This window comes from Octopus sinensis, linkage group LG1, assembly GCF_006345805.1.
Source record: "Octopus sinensis linkage group LG1, ASM634580v1, whole genome shotgun sequence".
Classification (NCBI taxonomy): Eukaryota; Metazoa; Mollusca; class Cephalopoda; order Octopoda; family Octopodidae; genus Octopus; species Octopus sinensis.
The window spans coordinates 130,472,214-130,485,612 of NC_042997.1; the positions used below are offsets into that span (position 1 = coordinate 130,472,214).

Sequence of the window (13,399 nt, forward strand, 5' to 3'; positions counted from 1 at the left end):
AACAAAAGCATTGTTAGTGGATTTGGTAGAGGAGAACTGAAAGTAGCCTGTTGTATGTATATGTATATATGTATGTATGTATGTAGTTGAAAAAATATTGTTACAAATATAAATATACCATAAACAAGTATAAAAAAAAATGGTGGAGAAAAAGATATTGACTCAAGATTAGATTTAATATAAAATTGGTATGTATCTGTACCCCTCCCCATCGCTTGACAACCAATGCTGGTGTGTTTACATCCCCATAACTTTGCAGTTAAGCAAAAGAGGCTGATAGAATTAATACTAGGCTTCCAAAGAATAAATCCTGGGGTCAATTTGTTTGACTAAAGCATGGTCACAGTCAAATGACTGAAACAATTAAAAGAATTTTTTAATTTAATTTAATAAAAGAATAAAAGAATGCAATTTTTTTTTAATATAGGCATAGGAGTGGCTCTGTGGTAAGTGGCTTGCTTACCAACCACATGGTTCTGGGTTCAGTCCCACTACGTGGCACCTTGGGCAAGTGTCTTCAACTATAGCCTCAGGCTGACCAAAGCCTTGTGAGTGGATTTGGTAGACAAAAACTGATAGAAGCCCGTTGTATATATGTATATGTATATGTGTGTGTGTGTATGTTTGCGAGTCTGTGTTTGTCCCCCCAACATCGCTTGACAACCGATAGTAGTGTGTACATGTCCCCGTAACTTAGCGGTTCGGCAAAAGAGACTGATAGAATAAGTACTAGGCTTGCAAAGAATAAGTCTGGGGGTCGATTTACTCGACTAAAGGTGGTGCTCCAGCATGGCCACAGTCAAATGACTGAAACAAGTAAAAGAGTATATATAACAGCATATCCATACACACAGCGAAGATACAGTTCTTTTATTGATTTTATAAGTGTTACCTATGCAAACCAGCATCAACCTCTTTAGAGTCTGTTTCATCATAAATACATATTTCTCTTGTAGTCTTTTACTTGTCTTAGTCATTTGACTGAGACCATGCTGGAGAACTATCTTAAAGGGTTTAGTTGAAGAAATCGACCCAAGGACAGACATATTCTTTATAAGCCAAGTTCTTATTCTATTGGTCTCTTTTGCCAAACTGTTAAGTTATGGGGACGTAAACACACCAACATCAGTTGTGAAGCGATGGAGTGGGGATAAATACATATAATAATATACAAACATATATACGACAGGCTTCTCTCAGTTTTTGTCTACCAAACCCACACACAAGGCTTTCGTTGGCCTGAGGCTATAGTAGAAGACACTTGGCCAAGGTGTCACACAGTGGGACTGAACCTGGGACCATGTAGTTGAGAAGCAAGCTTCTTACCACACAGCATGCCTATACCTATAAACATATATCCATTGCACAGCACATACTGAAACATACACGTAACTCTTAAATAATCGCACACCAGTTAATACGAACACAATGTATTTTTTTAGAAGCTATATGTGTCTTTATTCCCCTCTGGATTTTCAACTGATAAGATGTAATTGTATAATTAGGGCAGTATATTAATAAGGTTTATGTCTCGTGTATGTCAGAGCTCAGCAGATTCTTCTCTACCTCTGTTCTCCCTTTATAGCTTTCTTCTGATAAGGCACGGATGTAATTTCTGGTGACAGTTTTTCTAGGAAACTCCTGCAATATATCAGCAGTTCTTGTGTTAGTGTAGTGAAATGAAACCAGCCAGGTTCTGTCACGAATACATAAACATACAGACATTGACATAGATATATCACTGTCGTTGTCGCCATCACCGCCGCTACCACTGTCGACGCCACCACCATCATTTAACGTCAACTTTGCCATGCTTGCATGGGTCAGACAGAATTTGTTAAAATATATTTTCTATGGCCAGATGTCTTTCCTGTCAGCAACCCTCACCTGTTTTCCACACAAGGTAATATTTCCCCTGTGGCCAGATATAGTTTTATAGAATTCTTGAAATGAACGCACTTCTATGACAATGATGCTCATTTGCAACCAACACAAGATGTCTAGATATGAGTATTCACACTCACACACACACACACACACACGCATGCATTTATAAAACCATTAACTAAGAACACCAATAGGTTTTAAAGGATCACAACAGCTGTTTCAGTAGCATTTTTTTTAATTGATGAACAGATCAGTTACATTGATTGAAAAAAAGAAACCACTTTCATCAGGTGAGTTTAAATTTAGGTAGGAGAAGATTCTAGCTGTGTGATAAGAACTTTGCAGCATGGTTTTGGGTTCAGTCCCTGAGCAAGTGTCTTAATAAAGCTCCATACTGACCAAAGTGAAAGCTTTGTGAATGGACAAGGTAGATAACCCATCATGTATGCATGTTTGTATGTATGTATGTATGTACATATGCATGTATGTATGTACATATGCATGTATGTATGTGGTGAAGCTTCATGGTTCAGTGGTTAGAGCATTGGGTTTCACAATCATGAGGTGGTGAGTTCGATTTCTGGATCAGGCTGTCTGTTGTGTTCTTGAGCAGGAGACTTTATTTCACATTGCTCCAGTTCACTCAGCTGTAGAAATGAATTGCGATGTCATGGGTACCAAGCTGTATTGGCCTTTACCTTTCCCTTTGATAACATTGGTGGCATGGAGAGTGGTAGGCATGGGCAAATGCTGGTCCTCCATAAATGACCTTGCCCATACTTTTACTCAGAGGGTAACTTTCTCAGTGCAATCTATGGTCACACGTGACCAAAGGGGGTCTTACCTTGTATGTATGTATGTATGTATGTATGTATGTATGTATGTATGTATGTATGTATGTATGTATGTATGTATCTATATGTGTATGTATGTATCTATGTGTGTATGTGTGTATGTATGTATATGTGTATATGAGTGAATGTGTGAGTGTGTGTGTGTGTGTGTGTGTGTTATGCAAGTATGTAAAAGTGGATAATGATGATGATGATAATGATGATTAACATACATCAGCAGTTGTTTTTCACATCCAAGAGCTTCATTTTACTCCCAGACAAAGGAAATAACATTAGGAAGAAATGTGCTAATATTCTGCCTGCTTGCCCCTAACAGCTCTTAATTAATAAAATTAGCAGAGTCCTTTTTGGGGTAAAACAATACTTTTAGAAACAAATTATTGTCATGACCCCATTTCGTTCGCATGGAATAAGTTTTCTTAGTGATTTTAGTCAATATTCTATTTTAGAAAATGAATTCTCAAAGACAAAAATAATGATACTAAAGATATTTTCAGACAGGCTTTGGAAGCCCCTTGGTTATATATATATATGATAGATCGCTATGATAGATTGCTAGCTACTACACATTCTTTATTTTCTCTCCTCGTTTCTTTCTGTGTTCCTTTCTGTGGAAGAGCGTAGGCTCGAAACATTAAAGACTTTTTCATTTCCCAAGCGTTAAACTAATACATCTGCTTGTTGTCTACACCACCAGTCTTCGTCTTTTGTTTTTTTTGCGAATTCTCCCTATATATATACATACATACATACATATATACATATATGCATACATATATATATATATATATATATATATATATATATATACACATATATATATAGATATATAGATACATACATATATATATATATATATATATATATCTTTATACATATATATATATATATACACATACATATACATATACATATATACATACATACATACATACATACATACATAATACAAGCATACATAATACTCACACACACACAGACACACATATACACACGAGTGGGAGCTGAGAAGTTCCTGGTTTTGGATAAAAGAAAATGCCGGAGGATCAGTTAATGATGTGATTTTTTTCAACATATTCTCCTCTCAGATTCACACACTAATTGCAGTGGTCCTTCAATTTTTCTAAGCCCTGTAAAAGAACATGAAAGGTTGAGTCCCCAACCAGGCCTTTCATGATACCCTTAAAGCCAGGAACTTTTCAGCACCTCCTTGTGTGTGTGTGTGTATATATATATATATATATATATTTACATCAGAACGCCATGATGGACCGTTAGCTCCTACACGCATTTTTTTCTCTCCTTGTTTCTCTCCTTGTTTCTTTTCTGTGTATCTTTCTGTCGAAGAGCGTAGGCTCGAAACGTAAAAGACTTGTTCTATTTCTATTCCTGAGCGCCATACTAATACATTTGCTTGTTTGTACTCCACCTGCCTTCGTCTTTTGCTTATTTTCGTAAACCTTCCCATTATATATATATATATATATATATATATTATATATATATATATATATATGTACGTATGTATGTACATATGTATGTATGTATGTATGTATGTATGTATGTATGTATGTATGTATAAATATATATGTATGTATATATATATATATGTATATATATATATATATATATTTATATCATCATCAACGTTTAATGTCAGCTTTCCAGCTTCCCATGGTGGTATGAGTTGGATGGTTTGACATGAAGCTGGCTAGCAGGAAGCTATCCAGACTCCAACTGTCTGTTGAGGCATGAACTCTATGGCTGGATGCCCTTTCTAATGCCAACCACTTAATAGAGTGTGTTGTGTGCACATTACATGCCACCAGCATGGGTGTAATTATGCAGCATCAGCACAGGTGTTTTTTAAGTGGTACTGACACCTGAGAGGTACTAATACCTGTATGTGTGGAAGACAGCAATTTTACTTAGCTTGGTATGTCTTACATATGTACTAATTAGTTTGGAAACTTACTGGGTGTGTGTGCATGCCTGTGTGGTTAAGAAGTTTACAGCATACCAACTACATTGTTCCAGGTTCATTCCCATTGCACAGCACCTTGGACAAATGTGTTCTACCATAAAATTTGGGTTACCAATTCTTTGTTAGTAATCTTTAGTAGATAGAAATCACATGTGTGACTGCGTGTGGCTGTGTAAACAATAATTCATGCAATACTGATGTGAAACTCCTTCCCCACAAAAATAAAAAAACAAAAAACCCAGCAGCACATGGAAGAAAAATACCTTGTGGTATTTGTTTTTCTGTGTTGCAGATACTCACCTGCTAATCTTGTCATTGGAAATGCAGTGATTGGTCCTTTGGAAACCTAAAGTCAACAACGCCGTTATTCACAAAGTGCTTTACCCTAGATATCCCAAACTGTTCTAGATTTTTTTCTTTTTGTATTCTTTTGAACTTCTGTTATGACACAAAATATACATTGTTCTCTTAAGTAAATCAATTTCCATATTAGAAATATAAATAGTACAACATTACTAAAGATATTTATCATAAGATGTGATTTCAGTAAAAATACAGGCTTTGCATCTACATTCAATAAATCTATTTCACAAATAGAAGGGATTACTAATAGATGTTTGAACTAAAACCATATCTGTGTCTCTTTTTGTTCTGTTTTATGTCATTTGCCTCATTTGCACTGTTGAATTACATCACATAATTTCTATAACACAATCTGTACCAATTTGTAACCATTTTTACAATTATTTTCAAATGTTACATTTGACATTTCATACCAGTCAACATTTGATGACTTTAAAAGGTCAGAAAATTAGATTTAATATTCAATAATTCTATAATACATTTACACTTTTTTACTATAAGCACTAACCTAACCAAAGGCTTGCGAGTGGATTTGGTAGATGGAAACTGAAAGAAGCCCATGGTGTGCATGTGTGTATGTGTGTGTGTGTGTGTGTGTGTGTATATATATATATACAAATAGAAAGATAGATAGGTAGATAGCTAGACAGATAGATAGATAGATGGATAGATAGATAAATAGATAGATAGATAGATAGATAGATAGATAGATAGATAGATTGATAGATTGATAGATAGATAGATAGATAGATAGATAGATAGATAGATAGATAGATAGATAGATAGATAGATAGATAGATAGATGAATAAAGTTAAACCTAAGCAGTGTCCTCTTGAAGCACATCTGCTTATTTCACTATTCAAAATTTGTAAGTAGATGCTATATTTGTGTGAAGTATAACTCTTTTACTCTTTTACTTATTTCAGTCATTTGACTGTGGCCATGCTGGAGCACTGCCTTTAGTGGAGCAAATCAACCCCGGGACTTATTCTTTGTAAGCCTAGTACTTATTCTATCAATCTCTTTTGCCGAACTGCTAAGTTACGAGGACGTAAACACATCAGCGTCGATTATCAAGTGATGTTGGGGGGACAAACACAGACACACAAACATATACACAAACACACACACACACACACATATATATATATAATATATATATATATATATATATATATATATATATATATATACATATATTCGACGGGCTTCTTTCAGTTTCCATCTACCAAATCCACTCACAAGGCTATAGTAGAAGACACTTGACCAAGGTGCCACACAGTGGGACTGAACCCAGACCCATGTGGTTGGTAAGCAAGCTACTTACCACACAGCCACTCCTACATATTTATAAGAGTTGTAAATATTGCAAAATATTTTCTGTAGAGTGATAATATCAAAATAGGAGATTGGAAAATTTTGGAGTATTATTTATTCACCATTACATGTGTTTCATTTGGTAATAGGAATTACAAAATTGTACTTGTAGGAGAAATCATTATCTCTTATTAAAAATTCTTCGGACAGAGAATCAAATGAGCACAGTGATGTCTCGATATATGAGTTAATTTATTTTTGGAGACCACTCGTAAAGCAGAGCAATAATTTCCCATAGTAGCAATGTTATAAATCATAATTCCTTCCCAGAAAAATATTTTATCTGTAAAATTTATAATACTTGTAAATAAATAGCAATAAAACAACAGTAGAATGAATCAATCCCAGTTTAATATATATTTTTAAACTGCTTTAAGATATTGTATTACATTTTGGCGACCCCAAAATTATTCTATATGTATATTATGTATATTATATCTATATATATCATCATCATCAGCAGCATATATATATATATATATATATATATATGTATGTATATATGTATATGTGTATATATATATATATATATAAATAATAAATATTAGGGAATAAATCCAAATTTACAGGGAAAAAAATCAGATTTAGGATTAAATCGATTTTATAGTAAAATATTATAAAATATTATTCGAGACAAAACCACTATTTTGCAAAACAAACAAGGAAAGACTTAATCAATACATAAATTTTAATAAATAGTCAAAAAAACCGCCACTACAATCGTTTCTTGTCTTGATCAACAATCTTCAGGTGGACTTCCAATAATTCAGTGTCAATGGAAGTCCACCTGAAGATTGTCGATCAAGACAAGAAACGATTGTAGTGGCGGTTTTTTTGACTATTTATTAAAATTTATGTATTGATTAAGTCTTTCCTTGTTTGTTTTGCAAAATAGTGGTTTTGTCTCGAATAATATTTTATATATATATATATATAATCAAAATAAGCAACAAGGATATCCTTGTTGCTTATTTTGATTATAATCACCTTATTTTAAATTGTATAGATAATACCATACTAAATTCTAGTGCCTCAACTTAAGTACCATATTCATCTGAATCTAAATTTACATATATCTCTCTATATATATATAAAGCTGACGTTGTCTGTGTATGGCAGGTTTGGTAGCCTCCAACTAACACTATCTCCTCCGAGACCCTATGGCGCAAGTTGACCAAAATTGAGATTGTGATAGAATAAGGCTTGCTCTTCCTTCTGTAGAAGATAAAATTCAAATTGGACCATGTTAACACCAAAAATTATTTACATCAAAAAGGTGCTTTTTTTTCTATGAAAATCCCTATGTTTTACGATTTTTTGACTGCTGTGTCGTCATTTTTCGGTGCATCTCAACCAGAAAAATGTTCTCTTAAAGAGAATAACAAGGTACATAATGCAAAATTTTTACTTTTCAAAAATTCCAATTCTAAAGGGTCGAAAAGAAAACAAGCTCGAGCAATGCTGGGCTATACTGCTAGTATATATATATAGCCAATAGAAAGCATTATTTTTGATTTTGTAGTCAATTTATTAATTATATTCTTTTCCTTTTGAACTCTTTAGGTTTGCAAAACCAAGTTACACATGTTAAAATGACAAGAATGCCTTCAAATAACTTAAACAAGCATCTATTTTTATATATTACATTATGTATAACTGTTGTCTGTGTTCAATGTCGGGAAACTGCAGATGAAGACATCGTTAAGAAAGGACGTGATGTCATCAATAATTTATACCAACGTTTCCCGGGAAAAGAAGTTGACCTTGTCTTTATACTTGACCGATCAGCCAGTATTCCACCCCAAGGTTGGAGTTCTATGATAACATTTATCCGTTCCATTCTTGAACATTTCTCAGTGACTGGAGAACATACAAGAGTTGCTGTTATAACGTATGGTTCCCATGTTAGTTTGGAAATTAATGATTTAAATGAGAAACACACTACAAAATGTTCTTTAATGAAACAAATAAAACAAAGACTAGAAAAGAAAGTAATGGCAGGTTATACTGCCACCTATGATGCTTTGAAAAGAGCACAAAGTATTCTTTTAAACTCAAGGCGAAATGCCAAAAAGGCTGTTTTTGTCTTAACTGATGGAAAATCAAATGTTGGCCCAAATCCTGTGCGGGCTTCACTGGAAATCCGTGCCCTTCGTTGGAATAGCAAGTGGAATTCTACAGCCCATGGTCCTCAAGTTGAAATTTATGCATTTGGCATCAAAGATGCTAACTTACCCGAGTTGGAATACATTGCTTCACAACTGAAGAACCATACATTCTTCATTCCTGATTTTTCGACCTTCTCACTTCTTGCCAGACAGCTTCATAACGGTAAGTACATTTATATATATAAGTGTATATTCACTAATATTCTGGCTCTCCCTCTCTCTCCACTTCTCACTGCTCTCTCTCTTTCTCTTTATTTCCATTCTCCTCATCCTTTTCTCATTCTTTCTTTCTCTCTCTTTTTTGTCGTTACTACATTACTCTACTCTAGTTATTATCACTATGATGAGCTGACAAACTGTTTACTTCATGGTTATTTTGCCTCTCTTCCTTTTATTATCCCTACTCTGTCACAGTTCCCAAACCAATCCTAAAACACTTCACAGAAATCTCTTATTTTCAGATCTGTAAGTCTGTGTTCTCCCTTCAGATCTCAACCTGCAGAAACTTAAAATAAACATCAATTACATTCATCTGATCCATATGAAAGGGTCTTCCACCACTTATTCTTTATTGGAAATTTAAACAGAAAAAAAATTATTCTTATTCCTTTAAATTACAGAAATACTTTAATCAAATTTTACTGTTTTTGCTGTTTGTATCCTGGTTTTGGAATAGACACAATCATGTGTCTAAAGAGTTAGGGACAAGAAAGGCATATAGTTGTACAACAATGCCACAGAAAATTTGTCCTGTGCGTGTTAGCATGGAAAGGCAAATATAAAATGAGGATGAGTATGAAAATATGAAATTAAATTTTATCATTTCAGGCAGTCAGAAAGAAATCTGGGAAGTTGCAAACAGGAATTTCTGTAATGAAAAATGTTCTAAGAATGCTGTGTGTTCATGTGGAACAAGGGTTGGTCAATACCAGTGCATCTGTAATGCTGGATATGAAGGTGATGGTATCACATGTAAATGTAAGTATTTTATCATATACTGAATATTTTAATTTCTTACCATTATATTTTGTATTCTTCAATCCTTACTATGGTATTGATCAATGTGGGCGTCACATCACAATCATACTATTTCCATTGTTTGTTCTCTCCTAGTTACAAAGTTTATAACTGTCTTTATTGATAACCAAAATGCCCAAGAGAACTTCTACGCAGTTACTCACTGCACTCAAAATTGCAGTAAAGCCTCCTTTGACTCACACCTTATCATCTTAGAGAAATATGATGTGACTACATAATTGAGAAGCCTGCTTCAAGGCTATGTTTGTTTTAGATTCATTCTTATTGTATGCCCTAAGGCAAGTATCATCTGCTAAGGATTTAGGTTGACCAATGCTATGTGAATGAAATTCAGGAAATGGAAACAATGGATGTTGTGTGGAGCCCCTATTCCTGTTGTTGGTGGTACACATAAACTGTTACCCTGTTTAACACACCATCAGGCCCTTGGGTACCTTTAGTGAAGTTTTTTTTGTTGTTGTAAGCTTTGGAGCTAAATCTCCAATCTGAAAATACTTTTTCTCTGGTTTTACAGACACTTCAAAAGGTCATTGGCACTGTTTTTCTTCTTTAGGTTGAAGTCACATGATATTAAAAAAAAAAGAAAAAGAATTACAGTAAACATTGGAAGTTCTGAAGTACAAAAGGATGTGATAGCCATAGCTCGAATGTTTTTGGTCATGAAACTGTTTCACCAGGAGTGACCTGTGGCTAAATAATAAGAAATAGAACTACATAGGTGTTTGTGCATGAGTGTGTGTGCATGTGCATATGTGAATCAGTACACATGAGTGAATTTGTGTGTGCGTGGGGTGTGTGCATGAGCATGTGAATATAAGTACATATGTGTGGGCAAAAAAGCATCAATTTGATGAGTCAGTGAGTTACTGATGTCATAGTTGCATATATAACATCCTGTTATTTTCCCTTTAAAGACAATACTGTATTTGTTGAATGATATTTGACCATTACCATATTGGTCAGGTCATACAATCAAAAGTGCTTTTCTTATTAGCTAATCATCATCATCATCATCGTTTAACGTCTGTTTTCCATGCTAGCATGGGTTGGACTGTTTGACCGGGGTCTCGGAAGCCAGGAGGCTGCATCAGGCTCCAGTCTGATCTGGCAGTGTTTCTACAGCTGGATGCCCTTCCTAATGCCAACCACTCCGTGAGTGTAGTGGGTGCTTTTTACGTGTCACTGACACGGACGCCAGTCAGGTGGCGCTGGCATCAGTTATAGGAAATTATTATCTACAGTTCTTCCTGTTAATGAGTGGCCCCACTCATTTAGCTTCTATATGTTCACACACTTTACCATCCTTTAACTGTTGAAGTAAATCTGTCTCAATCCATTAGATTGGAGTTTATCCCACTTTCTAAGGCATTTAAACAACTGAGAATATTAGGGCTTTCCTCTGAACAAGAGCCTTGTCTGTTGCTGCTTTGACTCATAGCTGTAGCTGGTACTCGTTTTAAGTGAATTGAAACAATGTGATATGAAGGGCCTTACTCAAGTAATTAACAAACCTCTTGATCTAAGGATCAAATTCACCACCTGATCTCTTGGTAATTGCATGACCTCGCCTCCAATATCTAAAGCCCTACACCATACCTTCATTTTACTCTTGAAACCTGATATTAAATTATATAAATGGTAATAACTACAGTTCTAGAGAGGAATGTTTGAGGGAAGTGTTTAGTAGGAGTGGTGTAGGAGTGGCTCCTATTTTGATATCATCACTCTACAGAAGATATTTTGCAATATTTACAACTCTTATAAATACGTAGGAGTGGTTGTGTGGTAAGTAGCTTGCTTACAAACTACATGGTTCCAGTTTCAGTCCCACTGCGTGGCACCTTGGGCAAATGTCTTCTACTATAGCCTCAGGCCAACCAAAGCCTTGTGAGTGGATTTGGTAGATGGAAACTGAAACCCGTTGTATATATGTATATATATATGTTTGTGTGTCTGTGTTTGTCCCCCCAACATTGCTTGACAACCGTCCCCGTAACTTAGCAGTTTGGCAAAAGAGACCGATAGAATAAGTACTAGGCTTACAAAGAATAAGTCCTGGGGTCGAATCGTTCGTCTAAAGGCAGTGCTCCAGCATGGCCACAGTCAAAATGACTGAAACAAGTAAAAGTGTAACGAGAGAGTAAAGAGTACATGATTTTAGAGTTGAGAGAAATTAGAGACAGCAGGAAGAAGAGTAGTGAGTGCATTAGGTGTTCCTTGGTAGAAATGGGGGTCACAGTATCAAGCACATTTGCTGGAGCCCACACATTATGAGGTAGTTATTGGTGCATAAATATTTGATAAACATTCAAAGAGACACTTTTCTTTTTTGGATGTCCGTGTATATAGCTGAGCTATATTTCACATAAAGTTATGCCTTATGTAATCATCATCATCATCATCATCATTTAACGTCTGTTTTCCATGCTGGCATGGGTTGGACGATTTGACTGGGCTGGCACACTGGAAGACTGTGCCAGGATCCAGTCTGATTTAGCATGGTTTTCTATGGCTGGATGCCTTTCCTAACACCAACTACCCGAAGAGTGTAGTGGGTGCTTTTACATGCCACTGGCACAACAACGATTTGCTCAGCTTGATGGGTCTTCTTCTCAAGCATGACATAATGCCAAAGGTCTTCGTCATTGCCTTTGTGAGGCCCAACACTCAAAAGAAGCTTGACCACTTTGCTTTCATGAGGCGCCAACACTTGAAAGGAGCTCAGCCACCTTGCTCAGTGAGGCCTGCTCAAAAGGAATTCAGCCATCTCACCTCTGTGAGGCCCAACACTCAAAAGGAACTCAGCCACTTTGATTCCATCAGGCCCAACACTCAAAAGGAACTCAGCCACGTGCTTCTGTGATGCCCATACTTGAAAGGAGCTCGGTCACTTTGCCTCCCCAAGGCCCATTGATTTCAAATTTTGGTGCAAGGCCAGCAATTTTGGGAGAGGTGGTATGTTGATTACATCGACCCCATTGCTCAACTGGTACTTACTTTATCAACTCTGAAAGGATGAAAGGCAGAGTTGATCTTGGTGGTGTTTGAACTTAGAATGTATGGATGGACATAAATGCTGCAAAGCATTTTCTCCAGTGTGCCAACAATTCTGCCAGTTTGCTGTCTTTATGTCTTATGTAATTCTGATTTCAAATTTTGGCACAAGGCCAGCAATTTTGGAGGCTGATAAAATAACTGCTACTTATTTTATTGACCCTGAAAAGATAAAAGCAAAGTTGACCTTGAACTTAGAATGTAAAGATGGACGAAATGCTGCTAAGCATTTTGTCTGATATCTTAACAATTCAGCCAGCTTACAAACCTGATGCCTTATGCAATATTAGTAACTATTTTACATTAAAAAATTATCTAGCCCGAAAGAGGAAGCCTGACTATGTTATTAACGAGTAAAAGGAGTTTATGTATGTATATACTTTCAAATTTATTTTTGCCATGAATTAATTATAATTGCTTCAGTTGTAATTATAATTAATCTCCAAAGACAAATAATTCCCATTATTGATATTCCCGTTTGTTTTGCAGTGTGTCAAAAAGGTTACTTCAAAAGATCATTAAGTCCTGGAAAATGTCAACCATGTCCTCACAATTCCACTACCTTCAAGGAAGGAGCTGAAATTATTACAGAATGCATTTGTCATCCAGCTTACTACAGAGAAAGTCCAAGTGATATCTGCAGATGTAAGTTCTTATGTATCACACTTCTGTC

General features: G+C 35.5%; 1 protein-coding gene across 3 annotated transcripts in view; it reads left to right on the forward strand.

Moving 5' to 3' along the window:
* Positions 1-13,399, forward strand: part of LOC115214963 (sushi, von Willebrand factor type A, EGF and pentraxin domain-containing protein 1) — a 226,501-nt gene that overhangs the window by 105,018 nt on the left and 108,084 nt on the right. For all 3 annotated transcript variants that reach the window (XR_003881945.2, XM_036504662.1, XM_029784063.2), the window contains exons 2-4: positions 8,030-8,797; positions 9,463-9,612; positions 13,216-13,371. Coding sequence is in view for 2 of the 3 variants with exons in the window: in XM_036504662.1 (XP_036360555.1) it covers positions 8,059-8,797; positions 9,463-9,612; positions 13,216-13,371 (1,045 nt within the window). In the remaining variant the exon portion in view is untranslated. The remainder of the gene's footprint in view (positions 1-8,029; positions 8,798-9,462; positions 9,613-13,215; positions 13,372-13,399) is intronic.